Source organism: Leptodactylus fuscus, unplaced genomic scaffold (genome assembly GCF_031893055.1).
Source record: "Leptodactylus fuscus isolate aLepFus1 unplaced genomic scaffold, aLepFus1.hap2 HAP2_SCAFFOLD_144, whole genome shotgun sequence".
NCBI classification, from domain to species: domain Eukaryota; kingdom Metazoa; phylum Chordata; class Amphibia; order Anura; family Leptodactylidae; genus Leptodactylus; species Leptodactylus fuscus.
In genome coordinates this window covers 73572-98438 of record NW_027440166.1, presented here as the reverse complement: position 1 = coordinate 98438, position 24867 = coordinate 73572, and the positions used below count along the sequence as shown (strand labels likewise).

The 24867-nt window shown below is 49.5% G+C and overlaps 1 protein-coding gene across 1 annotated transcript in view; it reads left to right on the top strand.

The window, feature by feature from the left end:
- Positions 1-24867, top strand: part of ACAP1 (ArfGAP with coiled-coil, ankyrin repeat and PH domains 1) — a 157585-nt gene that overhangs the window by 80824 nt on the left and 51894 nt on the right. Inside the window, exons 10-11 of the mRNA XM_075261477.1 lie at positions 10332-10441; positions 19910-19958. Coding sequence (XP_075117578.1) covers positions 10332-10441; positions 19910-19958 — 159 coding nt within the window. The remainder of the gene's footprint in view (positions 1-10331; positions 10442-19909; positions 19959-24867) is intronic.

The following is a 24867-nucleotide window of genomic DNA, read 5'->3' as shown; positions in this document are numbered from 1 at the left end:
GGCAAAGCTGCAGTTCCAAGTAGCCATCAATATTGTGTATGGAGCCGCAACCTGTATACAACTCTGTACATTGTAATGGTGGCACTGGAGAACTGCAGCTTACGGTCACTTGAATGAGAGCCGAGCTGCCTCCAACCATATACCGCCATTCCGGCAGCTGAAACCGTTGATCTGAGTGAGACATTAGTGAGCATTATCTTCTGGTCCCGGAGAACCACTTTACCGTATTCCTAAGGTGCCACATTGCAGTAACACAGCGTGTTTTGGTGCAGATTTTGCTACAATTTTATGAGCCAGATTCAGGAGTGGATTAAACAGAAGAGAAATGTCTAAGAACTTCCTTTATATTTTCCAATCCATTTCAAGCCGCTCCTAAATTTGGTTAAAAAAAACCCGCAGCGAAATCTGTAACAAAAAAAGCGCTGCATTTCAGCAACATGGGGCCTCAGCCTAAAGCTGGCTATTCACGTTAGATGATGATCAGAGGAAACGGCTAATGTCAGCAATCAATCCTTAAAATATTATTAATGTTCCTTCATGAGTCCTAATGAGCAATGGCAGATTTTACTTAAAAAACAATTGGGAATTATTGGCCAGCAATTGAGCAAACATGTCAGTCCTTGGCCTGATCCGTTGCTTTTGGCCGGTCAGTTTGCACAGACTCACTGGGACTAATTTATGAAAACGGTCATAAAGAAAAATGGTTTTAGGGGCCCATAGCAACCAATTACAGCACAGCTTCCATCTTCTAGTGCCTGTGAAAAATAGAAGCCGTGCTGAGATTGGTTGCTATGGGCCCCTAAGACTATTTGTCCTTATGACTCTGCGCTTCTATCATTATCAGTCCGTTTAGTTGTAATAATTAGGTATAACACTTAAAGATGGCCGGAGTCCTCTGAGATGAGGCCTTTGATGGACTCCGGCACACGATCTCTGTGCACAGTGAAGCTTAGGCCCACATGTGCCCACAGTGTAAAGCACGTGCAGTGATGGAGGATATGCTGACCTCGGCTTTACTGCGTGAAATCTGCAGCTTCCATAGTCCTTCAGTCCCCCCCCCCCCCCCGAACGGAAACCTTTACGCATTAAAGAGGGGTTACCTAAGGAAACCACACGAACCCCATAGACTATAAAGGGATCCATGTGTTTTCCATTTGGTGTGCGCACAAATCATGTGGAGAGAAAAGTACTGTATAGTATTCCACTCCTTGGAATTTAGGGCCCCTTCTGTAGACTTGCCCAGGGCCCCACTTTGTCTAAAACCGGCCCTGAGATAGATAGATAGATAGATGGAAGTCCTTTAAGAATGCGGTTCTCCTGGATCGGTCCCTCGTTGGGGTGCACCCTAAGTATTCCACAGTACTATTTGTAATCCAGAGGCAAATGCTTCTTCCCTTAGTACAGTTACAGGCCTTTGTTCTCCACTTAAGACAGGCCAATTTCTCCGCTGATAAGGTGTCAGTGTAAGAGTCCCTTCTAAAACTACCACGTGGTCCATGTAGATACAGCTAAGCCGTACTTACAAGTCCTTGACAAAAAGAGAGACACCGAGCGCACTAAGTGTAGTAGTATTACAGTAGATGAGGATAGAGAACAATCAATAAGCCTCTCACCTGGTGGGGTTGTGATGGGATCACAACACCCTAGATTTCCACAAAGACAAAAAGTCACTTCTGGTGAGAGTGGCAGCGGTTCCAAGACTGAACACCGGAGGACCGGGAGAGTAAATGTAATAGAAAGAGGGAGGCAAGGATCCGTGCTCAAATGGTCGTATAGGGAGAACAAAAACCAGTCCTTGAGGCCTTTGTTTCATGTCGTCTCTTTTACCTTGTAAGCTTCAGGGGTGTCCTGACTCAGTCCTCAGCCAGCGCCACTGGAACTCTGTCCTGGTCCTGTATTACTTCACAACCTTACACTACATTGCCATGTCTTGGAGAACGTGCACTTTTTCTCCACAAAAAGGTGCACACCACAATCAACACATGGTGCAGCAGTTACGGACCAGGACAATACATGGCCTTCATGGCCAACCGGGTAAATGTAACAGGGTAACAGGGGCTACAATCTAGAAACACAGCAAGGCCAGGTACGAGTTCCACCCAGATGCTGCAGGCCTCGTTCCAACACCATGCATGACTCATCTATCTCCTCTGGATCCTCCTCTTGGAACAGTTTCCCGCCATCATCTTCACCAGGACAAGCTTCTTCCTCCTCTCCCCCTCCCCCGTTTCATGGGTGTGCAGTGAAGCACTACCATGCGGTGTCACAATGAACGTGTCTGGATCAGAGGAGCCGTACAGCGGAGGAGGAGGAGGAGCTGCTTCACTGTGTCCCGCTGGATGGCTCCTCACCAACTCCACCTGGGCAGTGTTACCCGCTACAATGGCACCAATATTGTTACTGCTCCGCAGTTAGGACCCATGACACATTGTCCCTGTATGCCGCACGTCCATTCATTGGTGGTTTGCCGTTTTATTAACCTGTTTTGTGGTATAAAAGTGGCACCCCTCATGGTCAGAAAAATCTCCTGTGTATTTCAGCTGATCTTAAGTGCCAAAAAAACACCCTGCTTGATTTGCAGTGACAAAACGTTCTGCCTTTGCACTGCCTTATCTACAAAATTCCAACTCTGTGGAACTCCACCTTAACCCCTTAAAGGGGTTGTCCCATCTCAAGGATCCTATCTCTACTGGTAGCTTATGTAAATTGAAGCCTTTTCCTAAATATTTTGCTTTACAAATTCTGCTTTATTTTCCTGCCATGTGACCTTATTCCTCCCATAGTTTACACAGCACTGCTATAACCACGGACCTGGGAGACAGGACAATTGATGTCACTTATTGCAGGACAATCATTTCAGCTAATTGCAGTTTTGCTAATAAAGCCCAGTCTGTTATCTCTCTATGAAAACACACAGATAACACTGAGCCTGTTCTGTACAAGCATCTGCATATTATCTGATCTGCATAAGTATTTTGTGGCCTGTTATGGGCAATGTTTGTCTCACCTCTCGCTGGTAAGTAATTTTCATATGGGGGCCATGAGACTTAGATCGGCGTGTTCTACGCTAGTTCCACAGTGGGATCTGGCCTCAGTCCTATTTGCTCTTTGTGATTCTCCCTTTGAGCCCTTGGAGGAGTTGGAACTGAAGTTTTTGGCCTTCAAGACCACTTTTTCTCTTGGCGATCACCTCTACAAAGATGGTGGGTGATCTTCAGGCCTTCTCTTCTGAGGAGCCCTATATATCTTTCTTTGAAGACATAGTTCAACTCAGATTTCTTCTGGGGTTAAATCCAAGGTACCATCTTCTGCTAACATCAACCAGTTGGCTCCTTGATGGTTTTCTTTCCATCCCCTTTCTCTGTGGAGGAGGAGAAGCTCCATGCCTTAGATATGGTGAGGTGCCTCCACACTTATATATTTCATACTCACTCCTTCAGCAGGTCGGAAAACCTCCTTATTAAAATGGTAAGCTCAATGGTCTGAGAGCCTCTAAACCTACCATTTCTAGATGGGTCAAGGAGGCCATCAGAATCTCCTTTTCAGCTCAGGGGTCACCACCCCCTGAATTTCTGAAGGCCCATTCCACCAGGGCTATATCTACGTCCTGGGCTGAGACCCGGGCACTGCCTCTGGATCAGATCTGCTCTTTGGACTCTTGGTCTTCTCACCTCACATTTGTCAAACATTACAGGTTAAACTCTCGTGGTTGGGGACGTGGCTTGGCCATGGAGGAGTGAGGACGCTTGTTGCCTCTGCTCCGTCTCTGGCCCTTGGTGGAACGCTGATTTCCCGCTGACCGGCACAGCTTTTACCTACCTGGAGATGGGGAAGAACCGAAAGCCTTCCCAGCAGTCCTCTTCTACCCCTCCGGGACCTTCGTCTATTGCCCGCTTCCTCAGGGTGCCACGCAGTGAAGAGGTCTCCTTACCGGCCGGATCCAAGATGGCGCCCGCAACTGCAGCTGCTCCACGCGGCCGGCCTGCCGCATCGCCGACTCGCTCCCCGGCTGTCTCCGATGATGCGGGTGGCTGCTCTCCGGTCTCCAGCGATGGCCTGGATGCTCTGCCGTCCTGTGACTCCCGTCCATCAACGCAGCTCCCCTGCAGCCCTGCTCTCCTCTCCCCTGGTGTGGGTGCCGCTGGTCAGGTAGGCCGGGACTCTCCTCTGCCCTCCCTTCTGCCTGCACTTGGTCCAGACAGCTCCTGGCCATCTCTGCCGCCCTCTCCTGCAGCCCCTCTGTTGTCCCCTGCTCTGAAACCTCTGTCTGTTGCCCCCACGGCCCTTGCTTGGGGTGAGGACAGGCCTGCCTGGCTCCCTGCTGTGTCTTCCCCCTCACAGCCGGCCCTTGCATCCCCTCCGGGCCCCACGGATGTGTCCCTGGCTCCTAGGATAGTGCCCCTGAGTCAATTGGCCCCGGACTGTGACCAGCCTGAGGACTGTGGCCTATCCCCCTTGTCTGCTGCTCCCAGGGGATCTGGCTCCCTCCCTGTTGCTCCCTCCCGGCCTCCCCAGGGCCATCCAGCTTTTACTGCTTCCCTGCCGGTCCCTCCTGGATTGTCTTCAGCTGCTGTGGATTGTGGGCCACGTTTTTGTATTGCTAATGACACTGCTGGTTCTGGCGCTTCCCCTGCCTCCATTGCTTATACTCTTGTGGAGTTACGCCGCCTTAGCGCCCACTTGGCGGCAGTCCCCACCAAGTCTGATATGGAGGACTATGTGGTGCGGCTTGAGCAGTCTTACAAATCGGAACTCTCCGCTGTCTGTTCCTCTGTACAACAACTGGAAACCAAGGTGGATTCCCTTGAGGCGGCCTCTGCTTCCCACGACTCTCAGCTTTCCTCCCATGAGGCGACCATTGCTTCTCACACTCAACAGCTGCGGTTTCTGTCCGATACATTGGATGACCTGGAGAATCGCAATCGACGTAATGACATTAGAGTGCGGGGTCTTCCTGAATCCGTTGAGTCGCAACATTTGGATGCTACCTTGCGCACCATCTTCAATTCCATTCTGGGGGCCCCCTTGGATTCGCCCATTGAACTTGACCGCGCGCACCGCTCTCTGGGTGCGCGCCCTCCTGGTGACAATAGGCCTCGAGATGTCATTTGCAGGGTTCACCGCTACCAGCTGAAGGAGGCGATTATGCGCAAAGTCCGGGAAGCCCCGAAGGTTCTGTTTCAGGACACTGAGTTGCAGCTGCTTCCAGATTTGTCTCGCCTCACCCTTGCTAAACGGAGGGCACTGAAACCTCTCTTGGAAGTTCTCAACCAGCACCAAGTTCCGTATACATGGGGCTTCCCTTTCCGCCTACAGGTCCGTCATGGTGGTCGTGTTGTCTCCATGTCCCATCCGGATGAACTCTACAATTTTGCTTCTGCCTTGGGTCTCCCGTCGGTTCCTGCCCTTTCTTGGCCTCCGTTCCCTGGTGATCTTCTGTCGGCTCCTCCTGCTCGTCCTCAGAGGCGCCCTAGGAGGCGTCGTAAGACCCGCTCCCCGGAGGGGGCGGATCTGTCTCTGGCTGCTTCTGGCGCTTCCACCTGATTGCTGTAGTTGCTGCTGTCGTTCCTGTTCATTCGAAGTGGACTCTCTTCCTATTTTTGGGACATTTGTGGGAGGGTTCCGGGACGTGTTTGGCTTATGTCTTTTTTCAGGGTTCCCACCCTCTCTACGGAATAGTTCTTTTGTTTGGTCCGCCCTCCTCATTCCCTCTGGAGACGTCCTAGGTGGCGTCGTGCGGACCCCTGATGTTCTAATTTGTTGGTCAGCGTTTTATATTGTGTTAGATTATTCATGGTTTTGGTGTTTTCGCCTGGGGGCCTGGGGCGGGGTGCCGGCTTCTTTGTTTGGAAAAGCCCGTTTCCCACCGGGGTCTCCGCTTTCTGTTTGCGTGGTCTTTGGCAACTCTTTCTTTGCTGTCTCCCCACCTTTTTGTGTGGAGTTCTTCCCTCCACCCCACTTAGTTGGTCTTGTTTGTCTTATTTTCCTGTCTTTTGTGTCTCTCTTCAGTTTGTTTTTCTTCTCCTTTTCCTTCTCTTGTTTGTCCCCCTTGATTGTTCTCTGTTTGTCTCCTAGTTGTCTCGTCCCTTTCTTCTCCCTTCTCTTTTCCCTTGGCCATGTCCTCTGTTAACTTTTGTACCCTCAATGCTAGGGGCCTAAATGTCCCCCAAAAGCGTAACCAGATTTTGTATCAGTTGCATAAACAGCGCTCGCATGTCCTTGTTTTGCAGGAAACCCATTTTAAGAAGGACCATGTCCCGGATATCCGCAGTCGTCACTTCCCTAAGTGGTTCCACAGCGTCAACCCAGTTGCTAAGTCCAAGGGAGTCTCGATTGCTATCCACCATTCCTTGCAGCATGAGGTTCTGGACACCTGTATCGACCCTGAGGGTAGGTTCCTCTTCTTGAAATTGCGCACGGAAGGTACGGTTCTCACCGTGGCCGGTTGCTACCTCCCGAATCAGGGTCAGTTGGCGTACTGTAGGTCCCTTATCCGCAGATTGGCAGACTTCAGTAAGGGGGTTGTGGTTTTGGGTGGTGATTTTAACTTCGTCCTGGACCCTCAGGTTGACTCCTCCCCCCCCGCGTCCCTCCCACGCTCCCTCGCAATTGCGCCGTTTGTTGTCAGCCCTTCACAATTCCCAATTGGTTGATGTTTGGCGCATTCTACACCCTCAGGGTCGAGATTATACTTATTTCTCCCCGGCTCATAACTCGCATAGTCGCATTGACTTTTTCCTGACCAGCCACCACGCCCTGTCATGGTCCCCAGTAGTTCGTATTGACTCGGCTCTTTGGTCGGACCATGCCCCTGTCCATTTGTCCTTGGACATTCCTGGTTTGTCGCGGCGCCCTTTTAACTGGCGCTTGAACGAGGGCCTTTTGAAGGACATCCCTTGTAAGGAGGCCGTCGGGGAGACCATCCGGAATTTTTGGCTTGATCATGCTCTTGATCCTACTCCCCTCCCTATGCAATGGGAGGCTATGAAGTGCGTGGTTAGGGGGGTTCTTGTCCAACATGGTGCTCGTCTTAAGAGAGAGCGAGCCGTTGGGGTTACTGCCCTTTTGGACCGAATCCACGACCTGGAGCTGTCTCATAAACAGACCGGCTCCCGCTCAACCTTCACGGAGCTTATTAATGCTAGGGAGGAACTTTGCGCCCTCTTGGACGGGAAATATCTGCGCTTCAGGGACCGCGTTAAAAAACATTACTACGAGTTTGCTGATAAATGTGGTCGTTCGTTGGCTAGTCGTCTCCATCCGCAAGATTCCCCTGCGTACGTTCCGCGTCTGCGTACTGGGTCGGGTGGTCTTGTTCATAATCCCACTGAGATTGCCGCGGAGTTCCGCTCGTTTTATTCAAACTTGTACGATATTCACGGTCATTACGCGGATTTGGATCCGTCGGTGCTTAGAGACAAGATCCGTCAGTATGTATCTGACACTGCTCTTCCCTCCCTTTCTTGTTCTGACGCGGAAGCCCTTGAGACGCCATTCTCGTTAGAGGAAGTCGCCGCGGTAATCTAGTCTACACCTGCGGATAAAGCGCCGGGACCAGACGGGTTCTCTGCTCGTTTTTATAAATGTTTCAGTTCTCTCCTTTCCCCGGATCTGGCGCGGGTGTTTAATAGTGTGGGGGGTTCGTCTCTGTTCTCTGCGCAATCCTTGTCTGCTCTGATCACTGTGATTCCTAAGCCTGGTAAGGATCCTGTGTGTCCGGGGAGTTACCGGCCTATTTCCTTAATTAATATTGATGTGAAATTATATGCGAAATTGTTGGCGAATCGCCTTTCTCCCTTCATGCCCGCTTTGGTTCATAGTGATCAGGTCGGCTTTATCCCGGGTCGGGAAGCGCGCGATAATGTTTGCAAAACTGTTCTAGCCGTCTCTGTAGCCCGCTCCTCTAGGGTTCCTCTTTGCTTGCTTTCGATTGATGCCGAAAAGGCGTTCGATCGCATCCATTGGGGATTTCTTCGGGAGACCCTTGCACAGATCGGGGTTGGCTCAGGACTTTTGGGCAAGATCTTGGCTCTCTATGGGAATGCGTCGGCGCGTGTTCGGGTGAACGGAGTGATCTCGGATTCCTTCCCGGTCCGTAACGGTACCCGCCAAGGTTGCCCCCTCTCGCCGTTGCTCTTTGCTTTGGTGATGGAGCATCTGGCGGTGGCACTGCACCGTTGCCACGATGTCCACGGTATACAGTTAGGATCCCGTATGGTTAAAGCGGCGCTATATGCGGATGACCTTCTGCTGTATGTCTCTGAACCGCGGGTTTCGTTTCCAGCTGTCTTACGCGAATTTTCCCGCTTTGGTGCCCTTAGTAATTTTAAGGTCAATTTGTCTAAGAGTGAGGCCCTTAATGTCTCGCTTCCCCCTTCCGAGGCTGAATTCTTGGCACGGTCTTTTCCTTTTAGGTGGCAACCTTCCTCCTTCAAATACTTGGGGATCCGCATTTCCCCTGATCCTGCTTCCCTGTTCCAACTTAATTATCTCCCACTTTTGGATACCATTGCTACTGATCTACGTTCTTATGGCACTCGTCTCCCCTCTTGGTTTAGCCGAATTCATGCCCTTAAGATGGATGTCCTCCCTCGGTTCCTGTATTTATTCCAGGCCCTTCCCATCCCTCTCCCACGCGTTTTTTTAGCTCGGGTACAGTCATTATTTGGGAGGTTTGTGTGGGGCTCCTCTCGGAGCAGACTTGGGTTCAGTACTCTTGTCCGACGTAAGTACAGGGGTGGCGTTGGCCTCCCGGATGTGCGCCTTTACTATCGTGCCTCGGTTTTGCTTCGTTTGTTTGATTGGCAATTCCGTCGCCATGATAAGCAGTGGGTTTCCATCGAATTCGATCTGATATCGTCCTCGTCCTCTTGGCCATGGATCCCACCGCACTTTCGTCCCAAATCCCCTGGCCTTTACGTTCTCCCTTCGCATTTCCTGAAAGTATGGGATCTGGTTTGTTCTTCTGGCCGCTTGGCCCGTGTCCCGGGCCCTTTGACTCCCCTCTTCGACAACCCTATGTTCCCCCCTGGCTGTTCGGTTGATCGGTTCCTCTGTTGGGACCGAGTGGATTGTACCCGTCTTCAGGAGGTGGCGGGTGATTCTCCGCTCCTTCCTTTTGCCCAGCTATGTAGCTCTCATCCTGACCTGCGCCTCTCGTGGTTGGAGTATGCCCAACTCCAGTCCTTTCTGAAGCAGTTCTCGCTCACCTGTCGCCTCTCTTCTCCATCATTAGCTTTAGAATCCTATATTGGGCGATGGACCCCCCTCCCTCGTGCCCTTTCGCTATTGTATGATCTCCTCTCGGATGTCACTGCGGCACTCCCCCCCCCCTACATCGCCGCCTGGAATGCCGACCTTCCTGTGAGTTTGTCATCTGCGGATTGGGACAGGTCCTTCTTGCTTTCTCACAAGATGGCCCTCCCGTGTAGCGCTCAGGAGAGAAATGATAAGATTCTGTCCCGGTGGTATAGGTGTCCAGTGCTTCTTCATAGGATTTTTCCTGCTGTTTCGGACTTATGTTGGCGCTGTGGCTCCGCTAGGGGTACTATGCTGCACATATGGTGGGATTGTGACCTTCTGCGCCCCTTCTGGGACGCGGTGTTTTCTTTGTATTCCAGGGTCAGTGGGCGCTCGGTGGCTGTCTCTCCTCAGCTGACACTTCTGTCGGTCATCCCTGGCAAGCTGTCGGAGATTAAGAAGGACCTCCTGGGGCACTTTCTCACGGCCACCAGGGCCGTTATTCCAAGACACTGGCGCAGCTCTACCCCTCCCTCCCTGCTTGAGTTCCTCCAGGAGTTCCTTCTTATTCAGTGGATGGAGACTTTGGTGGCGGAAGACTCTCCTGCTTATTCCAAGTTTGAACTTCGTTGGCGTCCCTGGGTTATGTTCCAGGAATCGTCTGCCTTCTCTACTGCCTTCGCATGAGTGTAGCATGGCCATCTGTTTTCTTCTCCCTTTCTTCCTTGCTTCTTTCGTTTTATTTGTGGTTTATTCGTCTCTGTCTTGTGTTTGTTTGTTTGTTTCATGTCCATTCCTTATTCCCTTTTCCTTTTCTTGTTGGGCTGTACTTGGTTTATGCGGAGGGGGGTCTTTTTGGCCTCCCAGCCCGCTGACTTATATGCTTCTTCATTGTTGCTCGATTTCATTTCTTTTGCTCGTTTTGTATTTTATTGAAGAATCTTTAATAAAACCCGTTTAAGCATAAACTCTCGTGGTTCAGAGGCAACTGTCTTTAGGTGTTCCATATTAGATTCTTTAATAGTCCTGACATCAATATACTATCAATCTTCTGCAGTTCCTACTCATCATCATGTCTCGTTTCTCCTCAGGATATTTCTGATGAAGATGCCATACATCAAGGTGATGGAGAGACATCTGAGGTCGTGATCGAAGGCTATCTCTTCAAAAGAGCTAGTAACACCTTTAAGACCTGGAGTCGGTAAGCGGTAATCACGCCTGTGCTGTGGAGTCATGGGGCGTGGAGTGCCCTGATGATACCATAGAAAGTGGAGTCACAATTGTGTAGAGACTCTTCATCCAGGGAAGTATGGAGTCCTGGAAGGGAGGCTGAAGGTGATCGGTTATGGAAGGTCCAGAGTGGACACTTCAGAAAACAAGAGTAAGCACCATGTTCTGGAGAAACACATTCTAGGCCTCCTCAAAAAAGTTAACATTTTCTTGGTCATTTCTTTGGTTAGTGAGGAGCTGTAGGCTGTAGCCTTGCGTGAAGTCTTCCCATTCCCTCCGTCCCTTACCCCTATTCTTTCGTCATAACTCTCCAGATTGGCTTCTGGTGTTATAGAACCTACAAGGAAAAACAAAGATAATAACAAATCTAAAATGGAAATTGACCTTAGACAGTATATTACAAAGATGGTGACACTCCACCTCGTAATCCATAGAGTCTATTCTAAGTGTTCTACTAAAAATGTCAAAAGTGTGAGCGTAAGAAAAACAACTGTAAAAAACTCAGAAAGCAAAAAAATTGCACCACTCACAAAATATACACAATCTTTATTGAAACATGTATGGAGAAAACTCCAAAAGACTAAACGTACAAAAACGTACATGGGGATATGCTCATGATAAGCCGTCCACCCCCATCCAAGAAAAAGTGTCCAAAAACATACGTCTCACTCCATGTGTAAACCAATAAACTCATATATATACACACACAGTATATACATATATACACAATAACATCAATATATAACTGATACCTGAAATACAAAATGGATACCCCACAAGTGCCCTCCAACTGTGACTTCTTCAAGGGTAAGGTGTGCAGTAAGGTATGGAGGAAAGTGTGGAGTAAAATATGGAGTAAGATGCGGGGTGAGATGCGGGGTAAGATGCGAGGTAAGATGCAGGGTAAGATGCAAGATAAGATGCGGTGTAAGATGTGGGATAAGATGCGGTGTAAGATGTGGGATAAGATGCGGGGTAAGATGCGGGGTAAGATGCAGGGTAAGTTGCGGGATAAGATGCGGGGTAAGATGCAGGGTAAGATGCGGGATAAGATGCGCAGGGTAAGATGCAGGGTAAGATGCAGGGTAAGATGCAAGATAAGATGCGGTGTAAGTTGTGGGGTAAGATGCGGGGTAAGATGCGGGGTAAGATGCGGGGTAAGATGCGGGGTAAGATGTGGGGTAAGTTGTGGGGTAAGTTGTGGGGTAAGTTGCGGGGTAAGTTGCGGGGTAAGTTGTGGGGTGAGATGCGGGTAAGATGCAGGGTAAGATGCAAGATAAGATGCGGGGTAAGTTGTGGGGTAAGATGCGGGGTAAGTTGCGGGGTAAGATGCGGGGTAAGATGCGGGGTAAGTTGCGGGGTAAGATGCGGGGTAAGATGCGGGGTAAGATGCGGGGTAAGTTGCGGGGTAAGATGTGGGGTAAGTTGTGGGGTGAGATGCGGGGTAAGGGATCTGAATAAAAAATCTAGGGGAATAAAGTGAGGAACTCCTGAGCCAAAGGCTGGACCCCCGAGTGCTGAGGCAAAATTGAGAGAATTAAGGATCAGAATACAGCGTTACATGTATCCTGCCTACAAAGGAAAGGGACGAGACCACCGCTCCAAATTCTAGGCTTCTGTAATGGTCATCTCAGTCCAACTGACCAGAGAGTCCTCACACAGAGGAGACTTTCTTGGGTCCTGGAAACAGGAAGTGAATGAGGACAAATTCAAACAGGTAAAGGTTTTGCTGGGATGTGAAGCCCTTCCTACTTGTCTAATTTCTCTAATGAGTGACTAATTGGAATGGTGCCAGGTCCTGCGGACAGGGGTAAAATCTATCCCCTAGAAGTCTACACAGTTATTATTAAGCCACCGTAATTCATGTCTAACAAAGAAAAATACAAATCTACAAAATATAAAGAAAAGCCTAAAATATGAGATGGAAGTCTATCCCAACTCCATAGCTAGCCGAGGGGCCCCTTCCTTTATTCTACTGTCCTCTATTCCAGGTATCTCCAGCCTATGTTCCTCTACCTCGGCTGTTTTATTCCAGGGTCCTCCATTTCTAGTTCCTTTTTTATGTTCTTCTACTCCGGGGTTTTCTATACTGCCGTATCTTATCCTCAAGGTTCCTGTATTCCAGGTGCTTCTATGTGTTCTTCTAGGCTGGTCGCCTTTATTCCAGGTTCTTCTGTTCTTGATGTCTCTACACTTTTAGGGTTCTCCATTTCTAGTTCCTTTTTTATGTTCTTCTACTCCAGGGTTTTCTATACTGCCGTATCTTATCCTCAAGGTTCCTGTATTCCAGGTGCTTCTATGTGTTCTTCTAGGCTGGTCGCCTTTATTCCAGGTTCTTCTGTTCTTGATGTCTCTACACTTTTAGGGTTCTCCATTTCTAGTTCCTTTTTTATGTTCTTCTACTCCGGGGTTTTCTATACTGCCGTATCTTATCCTCAAGGTTCCTGTATTCCAGGTGCTTCTGTTCTAGATGTCTCTACACTTTTAGGGTCCTCCATTTCTAGGTACTTTTTTCTCTGTCCTTTTCAGTTCTACTATTCCAGGGTTTTCTATTTTACTGCCAGGGTGAACCTTGCCTCTCTGCTGTTGAGGAGAACTATAGAAACACCCCCCCTCCCCTCCTCCACCCAAAAAGACACCCTCCATCTATCTTTGGATGCCTGATAGAGTCCTCCTAATTGGCAGATCAAACAATCCTATTATTTGGCCCCTATATAGTATAACCCCCTCCTTTTTTGGCCCTGTGATGATGAGAGCCCCAGTTATGTATCTTCAGGCATGTATTTTTCCTTGGTGTATTATTGTGTGATCATATTAACCCTTTTGGCTTCAGGAATGTGGTATTTCTGGTTTATAATCGAACCCTTTGATCCCCAGAGAGTCACTTACACAGGCCTTTGTTGGCACCCAAGTGCTAAACTCGTCATCACAGCAGGGGGGCCTCCTGGAGTTGTGTATTGCGAGACCTCTACACAAACAGAAAGCAGACTTTGTGTCTGTAGCCACACTACAAAGGAAATATGGTCTTCTGATAATATTTTCCTACAAGAACACCCTACAGTTGCCCCGATAAATTCCTCAGGTGCACAAGGCGGACCTGAACGCTCCATGTCCACATCAGGTACTGTCGGGTGCAGGGAAAAGGTCCAGACACTGAACTCATTACCCAAAGGGTTCTGTGGGGTCAGTCTTGGTGTCTACCCAATGGGGTCTCACCACAAACCCCACCATACCCCTTGCCTGACACTATGGTAATCTGGTGAAGAGTTCTGACTGTTCAGGGTAGCGGTGGATAATTTTTATTCACCTGTCCCTGCCGCCATCCGATGCTGCCTCCAGAGTACGCTGTAGCTGACACTGAGGAATGCCGGGATGTTGTATGTAGCTTCCTGGCATTCTTTAGTACCGTGACATAAGTGTAGCGCCGCCTAGGGGAGGCAGCAAAGCATGGCCAGGACAGAAGCGTGGACAGGTAAGTAAAAATTATTATCAGCAGCTGCTTCTTGTAATAACACAATAAGTAGCTGCAAAAAAAAAAAAATGCCGTCCCCAGTTTATTCCATGACATCGGCCCCTGAGGGCACCTCATGGAAGATAAGCCCCCTCAATCCAATTACAAATTATATTTTCCAAGCCAATGGACCTGGTTACACCCATTAAACATCTATGAGGGACTAGCTGCCTTTATTTTCAGTTCCTCTTTTCTAGATTCCCCTATTCCAGTATCCTGTCTTCAAGGTGCCTCTATTCTAGCTTTTTGCGTTTTCTAGATACTTCTATTCTAAGTTCCTCTATTCTAGGATTTTCTATTTTCCTTTCCTGTCCTATATCCAAGGTTCCTCTGTCGCAGGTTCCTCTGTCGCAGGTTCCTCTGTCGCAGGTTCCTCTGTCGCAGGTTCCTCTGTCGCAGGTTCCTCTATCCCAGGTTCCTCTATCCCAGGTTCCTCTGTTGCAGGTTCCTCTATTGCAGGTCCCTCTATTCCAGTATCCTGTCTTCAAGGTGTCTCTATTCTAGCTTTTTGCGTTTTCTAGATACTTCTATTTTAAGTTCCTCTATTCCAGGATTTTCTATTTTACTTTCCTGTTCTATGTCCAAGGTTCCTCTATTCCAGGTTCCTCTATTCCAGGTTCCTCTATTCCAGGTCCCTCTATTCCAGGTCGCTCTATTCCAGGTCGCTCTATTCCAGGTCGCTCTATTCCAGGTCGCTCTATTGCAGGTCGCTCTATTGCAGGTCGCTCTATTGCAGGTCGCTCTATTGCAGGTCGCTCTATTGCAGGTCGCTCTATTGCAGGTCCCTCTATTGCAGGTCCCTCTATTGCAGGTCCCTCTATTGCAGGTCCCTCTATTGCAGGTCCCTCTATTGCAGGTCCCTCTATTCCAGGTCCCTCTATTCCAGGTCCCTCTATTCCAGGTCCCTCTATTCCAGGTCCCTCTATTCCAGGTCCCTCTATTCCAGGTCCCTCTATTCCAGGTTCCTCTATTCCAGGTTCCTCCATTCCAGGTTCCTCCATTCCAGGTTCCTCTATTGCAGGTCCCTCTATTGCAGGTTGCAGGTCCCTCTATTGCAGGTCCCTCTATTGCAGGTTGCAGGTCCCTCTATTGCAGGTCCCTCTATTGCAGGTCCCTCTATTGCAGGTCCCTTTATCCCAGGTCCCTTTATCCCAGGTCCCTTTATCCCAGGTCCCTTTATCCCAGGTTCCTCTATCCCAGGTTCCTCTATCCCAGGTTCCTCTATCCCAGGTTCCTCTGTCCCAGGTTCCTCTGTCGCAGGTTCCTCTGTCGCAGGTTCCTCTGTCGCAGGTTCCTCTGTCGCAGGTTCCTCTGTTGCAGGTCCCTCTATTCCAGTATCCTGTCTTCAAGGTGTCTCTATTCTAGCTTTTTGCGTTTTCTAGATACTTCTATTTTAAGTTCCTCTATTCCAGGATTTTCTATTTTACTTTCCTGTTCTATGTCCAAGGTTCCTCTATTCCAGGTTCCTCTATTGCAGGTCCCTCTATTGCAGGTTGCAGGTCCCTCTATTGCAGGTCCCTCTATTGCAGGTCCCTCTATTGCAGGTCCCTCTATTGCAGGTCCCTCTATTGCAGGTCCCTCTATTGCAGGTTCCTCTATTGCAGGTTCCTCTATTGCAGGTTCCTCTATTGCAGGTCCCTCTATTGCAGGTTGCAGGTCCCTCTATTGCAGGTCCCTCTATTGCAGGTCCCTCTATTGCAGGTTCCTCTATTGCAGGTTCCTCTATTGCAGGTCCCTCTATTGCAGGTTGCAGGTCCCTCTATTGCAGGTCCCTCTATCGCAGGTCCCTCTATCCCAGGTCCCTCTATCCCAGGTCCCTCTGTCGCAGGTTCCTCTGTCGCAGGTTCCTCTGTCGCAGGTTCCTCTGTCGCAGGTTCCTCTGTCGCAGGTTCCTCTGTCGCAGGTTCCTCTAGCCCAGGTTCCTCTGTTGCAGGTTCCTCTATTGCAGTATCCTGTCTTCAAGGTGTCTCTATTCTAGCTTTTTGCATTTTCTAGATACTTCTATTTTAAGTTCCTCTATTCCAGGATTTTCTATTTTACTTTCCTGTTCTATGTCCAAGGTTCCTCTATTCCAGGTTCCTCTATTCCAGGTTCCTCTATTGCAGGTTCCAGGTCCCTCTATTGCAGGTTCCAGGTCCCTCTATTGCAGGTTCCTCTATTGCAGGTTCCTCTATTGCAGGTCCCTCTATTGCAGGTCCCTCTATTCCCGATTCCTCTATTGCAGGTCCCTTTATTGCAGGTCCCTTTATTGCAGGTCCCTCTGTCCCAGGTCCCTCTGTCCCAGGTCCCTCTGTCCCAGGTTCCTCTGTCCCAGGTTCCTCTGTCCCAGGTTCCTCTATTGCAGGTCCCTCTATTGCAGATCCCTCTATTGCAGGTTGCAGGTCCCTCTATTGCAGGTCCCTCTATTGCAGGTCCCTCTATTGCAGGTCCCTTTATTGCAGGTCCCTTTATTGCAGGTCCCTTTATTGCAGGTCCCTTTATTGCAGGTCCCTCTATTCCAGGTCCCTCTATTCCAGGTCCCTCTATTCCAGGTTCCTCTATTCCAGGTTCCTCTATTCCAGGTTCCTCTATTCCAGGTTCCTCTATTCCAGGTTCCTCTATTCCAGGTTCCTCTATTCCAGGTCCCTCTATTCCATGTTCCTCTATTCCAGGTCCCTTTATTGCAGCTCCCTTTATTGCAGCTCCCTTTATTGCAGGTCCCTCTGTCCCAGGTCCCTCTGTCCCAGGTTCCTCTGTCCCAGGTTCCTCTGTCCCAGGTCCCTCTATTGCAGGTCCCTCTATTGCAGATCCCTCTATTGCAGGTTGCAGGTCCCTCTATTGCAGGTCCCTCTATTGCAGGTCCCTCTATTGCAGGTCCCTTTATTGCAGGTCCCTTTATTGCAGGTCCCTTTATTGCAGGTTCCTCTATTCCAGGTTCCTCTATTGCAGGTCCCTCTATTGCAGGTCCCTCTATTGCAGGTCCCTCTATTGCAGGTCCCTCTATTGCAGGTCCCTCTATTGCAGGTCCCTCTATTGCAGGTCCCTCTATTGCAGGTCCCTCTATTCCAGGTCCCTCTATTCCAGGTCCCTCTATTCCAGGTCCCTCTATTCCAGGTTCCTCTATTCCAGGTTCCTCTATTGCAGGTCGCTCTATTGCAGGTCGCTCTATTGCAGGTCGCTCTATTGCAGGTCGCTCTATTGCAGGTCGCTCTATTGCAGGTCGCTCTATTGCAGGTCGCTCTATTGCAGGTCGCTCTATTGCAGGTCGCTCTATTGCAGGTCGCTCTATTGCAGGTCCCTCTATTGCAGGTTCCTTCTATTGCAGGTCGCTCTATTGCAGGTCGCTCTATTGCAGGTCCCTCTATTGCAGGTCCCTCTATTGCAGGTCGCTCTATTGCAGGTCGCTCTATTGCAGGTCGCTCTATTGCAGGTCCCTCTATTCCAGGTCCCTCTATTGCAGGTCCCTCTATTGCAGGTCCCTCTATTGCAGGTCCCTCTATTGCAGGTCCCTCTATTGCAGGTCGCTCTATTGCAGGTCGCTCTATTGCAGGTCGCTCTATTGCAGGTCGCTCTATTGCAGGTCGCTCTATTGCAGGTCGCTCTATTGCAGGTCGCTCTATTGCAGGTCGCTCTATTGCAGGTCGCTCTATTGCAGGTCCCTCTATTGCAGGTCCCTCTATTCCAGGTCCCTCTATTCCAGGTTCTTCTAGGCTAGCTGCCTTTATTGCAGGAGCCTTTATTCTAGGGACTTCTATACTAGATTCCTGTAGTCGTGGATCTTGTCTTCTAGGAGCCTTATGCTTTTAGTCAATTCTAGCTTTTCATTGCCAATTCGATCCTGCAATTTGACATTGTTGGTTATTACTTAGTGATTTAGTTTTCGAGCGGTCCGCAGGCTGGAACGGTGGCCATGAGCAGGGGTTCTGTTCCATTTGCCTCTCAGAGTGTTCCGGACTCTAGCAGCACTCTCTCTACTGAGTAGAACATCGGTTTGATTTTGTTCCTGCACTTTGGGGGCTATATGTGTTTAACTCTTTCTATGGATATTGGGGGGGTCTTGAATCTCCTAGGAAGAGAGAAGGGATTATGTTATTAATCTGTATTCCCTTAGGTCTTGTTCACATCTGCATTTGTTAATCTGTTTGGGGAGTCCGCATGGGGATCCCCTGAATGGACTACCAAATGTATTTGCAAGTGCTGTGCGGTGAAAGCACACTATAGACTATAATGGGCCCTGTGAACTATAATGGGGTCCGTGTACTTGCTGGGTACTTGGATTGTGAACTACTTTTCTGTCCGCATGTTCTGTGCAAGCACACGGACCCCAATATAGTCTATTGCAGCCATTATAGTCTATGAGGTCTGTGTGCTTTCACTGCACAGCGTTTGAAAATCTGTTCGGTATTCTGTTCGGGTGGTCCCCATGTGGACTCCCCTGACTGGAATACCAATGCAGATGTGAACGAGGCCTTAGCCCCAACAGCAACACAATGATGGGGTATTTTTTGCTCCTGTGCGCTGGTAGGAGAGATGGAACTTTTAATAAATAACTAATGAATTGGACGCCTTCCCTTACACAATATAACTGTGTTATATAAGAGAAATAGACGTATTGTATAGGGAGGGGCCTTGTGCTGCTGATGGGAATAAGGGAAAACACATTCATAATCTAATCCATGCTTCCAAGACATCCCACCAGTAGCACAATCATGGGGATTTGACAAGCAGAAACCTCTAGATTGGGTCCTCTTGAAGAACTGAGCTTACAATATGAATGCCCAAAGACAGTAGCCTGCAAATGTGCTTAAAGGTTAGATGTGACCTACATTAGGCTGCACCACAAATCTTTTCCAGAAAACCAGAATTTCTCCTGAGTAGAATGGACTTCCACAAAGGACCAGACGGATCTAGATCCTGAGAGACCAATGTTAGTGTAAAAGCTTCCTTAATAGAGAGGAGGTTTGGAAGCTCTTAGACCGTTACTTCATCCAGAAAAATCTAGGCGTAAATTCTCAGCTCTCCTAAACTCTAAGGATCTATCAACGTATATTCTGAGGAATCTGGTGACATCAAGTGTATGTAGTGTAGACCTCTCAGGAGAAGAAGGATTGTGGAAACACAGGGAGAGAGATCCTGCTTCATATTAGAGTACGATGATAGACAAGACGACGGCCATGAAGCTGGAAACTAAAGACAGAACCTGCAACTCCCCAATCCTCAGAGGTTAGAGCCAATAACAAAGGTATCTTCAGAGTGAGGACCTCTACATCTACCACCTCCAGGGGCTCAAGTGGAGGATCACACAAGTGGTGGCGTAACCACCGGGGTCGCAGCTGCCACAGGGCCCGGGACAGGTTTCAGGTGAGGTTCCTCCTATGAAACTTTGAACAATCCTGGTACTGACCTTTGGTGAGGTCTATCCAGGACTAAGGGTAAGTTCACACCGGGTTTTTTGGTCAGGATTTTGAAGCCTTACTCGCCTCAAAATCCTGACCAAAAAGACGGCTCCCATTGAAGTTTTTTCTGGGAGCCGACTTGTTCTGGTGCTCATTCTTCAGGCCGTTTTGCCTCGCGATTCAGCCTGAAGACCCTCCCTCCTCCCTACTAGGCCCATTCATTGGGTCTAACCCGGAGGGGGGGGGTGCAGTGCACCAGCATTCAGTCACGGCTACCCGTATTCTGGACCGGAACCTGAGGTGGCCTCCGCCTCAGGCTCCGGTCCCAAAAACCCAGTGTGAACTTACCCCTAAACCATTGGTAGACAGAGTCGTAGACTTATAGGACTTCACCTGCTGGAGAAAGGCTTTAGATTGAATTGGGGTCGTCCAATTAATTAGTTATTTATTAAAAGTTCCATCAGAAAATATCCCCATCAATGCTGCAGGTGACCGGAGTGACACCCCAAAGGGGAACCGACAGAAATCTAATGGGACGTTTATCTCCTTCCAGGCGCTGGTTCTCCATTCAGAATAATCAACTGGTTTATCAGAAGAAATTGGTGAGTAGAGAAAATCATCAGTGATGTCAGTGACAGGGGGCGGGGCTGTGACAACCTCTCATGTCTGATCACATGTCAGTATATCAGTGATGTCAGTGACAGGGGGCGGGGCTGTGACAACCTCTCATGTCTGATCACATGTCATTATATCAGTGGTCAGTGACAGGGGGCGGGGCTGTGACAACCTCTCATGTCTGATCACATGTCAGTATATCAGTGATGTCAGTGAGGGGGCGGGGCAGTGACAACCTCTCATGTCTGATCACATGTCAGTATATCAGTGATGTCAGTGACAGGGGGCGGGGCTGTGACAACCTCTCATGTCTGATCACATGTCATTATATCAGTGATGTCAGTGACAGGGGGCGGAGCTGTGACAACCTCTCATGTCTGATCACATGTCAGTATATCAGTGATGTCAGTGACAGGGGGCGGGGCTGTGACAACCTCTCATGTCTGATCACATGTCATTATATCAGTGGTCAGTGACAGGGGGCGGGGCTGTGACAACCTCTCATGTCTGATCACATGTCAGTATATCAGTGATGTCAGTGACAGGGGGCGGGGCTGTGACAACCTCTCATGTCTGATCACATGTCATTATACTAGTGATGTCAGTGACAGGGGGCGGGGCTGTGACAACCTCTCATGTCTGATCACATGTCAGTATATCAGTGATGTCAGTGACAGGGGGCGGGGCTGTGACAACCTCTCATGTCTGATCACATGTCAGTATATCAGTGGTCAGTGACAGGGGGCGGGGCTGTGACAACCTCTCATGTCTGATCACATGTCAGTATATCAGTGATGTCAGTGACAGGGGGCGGGGCTGTGACAACCTCTCATGTCTGATCACATGTCATTATACTAGTGATGTCAGTGACAGGGGGCGGGGCTGTGACAACCTCTCATGTCTAATCACATGTCAGTATATCAGTGATGTCAGTGAGGGGGCTGAGCTGTGACAACCTCTCATGTCTGATCACATGTCAGTCTATCAGTGATGTCAGTGACAGGGGGCGAGGCTGTGACAACCTCTCATGTCTGATCACATGTCATTATACTAGTGATGTCAGTGACAGGGGGCGGGGCTGTGACAACCTCTCATGTCTGATCACATGTCAGTATATCAGTGATGTCAGTGACAGGGGGCGGGGCTGTGACAACCTCTCATGTCTGATCACATGTCAGTATATCAGTGATGTCAGTGACAGGGGGCGGGGCTGTGACAACCTCTCATGTCTGATCACATGTCAGTATATCAGTGATGTCAGTGACAGGGGGCGGGGCTGTGACAACCTCTCATGTCTGATCACATGTCAGTATATCAGTGATGTCAGTGACAGGGGGCGGGGCTGTGACATCCTCTCATGTCTGATCACATGTCAGTATATCAGTGATGTCAGTGACAGGGGGCGGGGCTGTGACAACCTCTCATGTCTGATCACATGTCAGTATATCAGTGATGTCAGTGAGGGGGCGGGGCTGTGACAACCTCTCATGTCTGATCACATGTCAGTATATCAGTGATGTCAGTGACAGGGGGCGGGGCTGTGACAACCTCTCATGTCTGATCACATGTCAGTATATCAGTGATGTCAGTGACAGGGGGCGGGGCTGTGACAACCTCTCATGTCTGATCACATGTCAGTATATCAGTGATGTCAGTGACAGGGGGCGGGGCTGTGACATCCTCTCATGTCTGATCACATGTCAGTATATCAGTGATGTCAGTGACAGGGGGCGGGGCTGTGACAATCTCTCATGTTTGATCACATGTCAGTATATCAGTGATGTCAGTGACAGGGGGCGGGGCTGTGACATCCTCTCATGTTTGATCACATGTCAGTATATCAGTGATGTCAGTGACAGGGGGCGGGGCTGTGACAATCTCTCATGTCTGATCACATGTCAGTATATCAGTGATGTCAGTGACAGGGGGCGGGGCTGTGACAACCTCTCATGTCTGATCACATGTCAGTATATCAGTGATGTCAGTGACAGGGGGCGGGGCTGTGACATCCTCTCATGTCTGATCACATGTCAGTATATCAGTGATGTCAGTGACAGGGGGCGGGGCTGTGACAATCTCTCATGTCTGATCACATGTCAGTATATCAGTGATGTCAGTGACAGGGGGCAGGGCTGTGACAACCTCTCATGTCGGATCACATGTCAGTATATCAGTGATGTCAGTGACAGGGGGCGGAGCTGTGACAACCTCTCATGTCTGATCACATGTCATTATATCAGTGATGTCAGTGACAGGGGGCGGGGCTGTGACAACCTCTCATGTCTGATCACATGTCAGTATATCAGTGATGTCAGTGACAGGGGGCGGAGCTGTGACAACCTCTCATGTCTGATCACATGTCATTATATCAGTGATGTCGGTGACAGGGGGCGGGGCTGTGACAACCTCTCATGTCTGATCACATGTCAGTATATCAGTGATGTCAGTGACAGGGGGCGGGGCTGTGACAACCTCTCATGTCTGATCACATGTCAGTATATCAGTGATGTCAGTGACAGGGGGCGGGGCTGTGACAACCTCTCATGTCTGATCACATGTCAGTATATCAGTGATGTCAGTGAGGGGGCTGAGCTGTGACAACCTCTCATGTCTGATCACATGTCAGTCTATCAGTGATGTCAGTGACAGGGGGCGGAGCTGTGACAACCTCTCATGTCTGATCACATGTCAGTATATCAGTGATGTCAGTGAGGGGGCGGAGCCGTGACAACCTCTCATGTCTGATCACATGTCAGTATATCAGTGATGTCAGTGAGGGGGCGGGGCTGTGACAACCTCTCATGTCTGATCACATGTCAGTATATCAGTGATGTCAGTGACAGGGGGCGGGGCTGTGACAACCTCTCATGTCTGATCACGTCATTATACTAGTGATGTCAGTGACAGGGGGCGGGGCTGTGACAACCTCTCATGTCTGATCACATGTCAGTATATCAGTGATGTCAGTGACAGGGGGCGGGGCTGTGACAACCTCTCATGTCTGATCACATGTCAGTATATCAGTGATGTCAGTGACAGGGGGCGGGGCTGTGACAACCTCTCATGTCTGATCACATGTCATTATATCAGTGATGTCAGTGACAGGGGGCGGAGCTGTGACAACCTCTCATGTCTGATCACATGTCAGTATATCAGTGATGTCAGTGACAGGGGGCGGGGCTGTGACAACCTCTCATGTCTGATCACATGTCATTATATCAGTGATGTCAGTGACAGGGGGCGGAGCTGTGACAACCTCTCATGTCTGATCACATGTCAGTATATCAGTGATGTCAGTGAGGGAGCGGGGCTGTGACAACCTCTCATGTCTGATCACATGTCAGTATATCAGTGATGTCAGTGACAGGGGGCGGGGCTGTGACAACCTCTCATGTCTGATCACATGTCAGTATATCAGTGATGTCAGTGACAGGGGGAGGGGCTGTGACAACCTCTCATGTCTGATCACATGTCAGTATATCAGTGATGTCAGTGACAGGGGGCGGGGCTGTGACAACCTCTCATGTCTGATCACATGTCAGTATATCAGTGATGTCAGTGACAGGGGGCGGGGCTGTGACATCCTCTCATGTCTGATCACATGTCAGTATATCAGTGATGTCAGTGACAGGGGGCGGGGCTGTGACAACCTCTCATGTCTGATCACATGTCAGTATATCAGTGATGTCAGTGACAGGGGGCGGGGCTGTGACAACCTCTCATGTCTGATCACATGTCAGTATATCAGTGATGTCAGTGACAGGGGGCGGAGCTGTGACAACCTCTCATGTCTGATCACATGTCATTATATCAGTGATGTCAGTGACAGGGGGCGGAGCTGTGACAACCTCTCATGTCTGATCACATGTCAGTATATCAGTGATGTCAGTGAGGGGGCGGGGCTGTGACAACCTCTCATGTCTGATCACATGTCAGTATATCAGTGATGTCAGTGAGGGGGCGGGGCTGTGACAACCTCTCATGTCTGATCACATGTCAGTATATCAGTGATGTCAGTGACAGGGGGCGGGGCTGTGACAACCTCTCATGTCTGATCACATGTCAGTATATCAGTGATGTCAGTGACAGGGGGCGGAGCTGTGACAACCTCTCATGTCTGATCACATGTCAGTATATCAGTGATGTCAGTGACAGGGGGCGGAGCTGTGACAACCTCTCATGTCTGATCACATGTCAGTATATCAGTGATGTCAGTGACAGGGGGCGGAGCTGTGACAACCTCTCATGTCTGATCACATGTCAGTATATCAGTGATGTCGGTGACAGGGGGCGGAGCTGTGACAACCTCTCATGTCTGATCACATGTCAGTATATCAGTGATGTCGGTGACAGGGGGCGGGGCTGTGACAACCTCTCATGTCTGATCACATGTCAGTATATCAGTGATGTCAGTGACAGGGGGCGGAGCTGTGACAACCTCTCATGTCTGATCACATGTCAGTATATCAGTGATGTCGGTGACAGGGGGCGGGGCTGTGACAACCTCTCATGTCTGATCACATGTCAGTATATCAGTGATGTCGGTGACGGGGCGGGGCTGTGACAACCTCTCATGTCTGATCACATGTCAGTATATCAGTGATGTCGGTGACAGGGGGCGGGGCTGTGACAACCTCTCATGTCTGATCACATGTCAGTATATCAGTGATGTCAGTGACAGGGGGCGGGGCTGTGACAACCTCTCATGTCTGATCACATGTCAGTATATCAGTGATGTCGGTGACAGGGGACGGAGCTGTGACAACCTCTCATGTCTGATCACATGTCAGTATATCAGTGATGTCGGTGACAGGGGGCGGAGCTGTGACAACCTCTCATGTCTGATCACATGTCAGTATATCAGTGATGTCAGTGACAGGGGGCGGGGCTGTGACA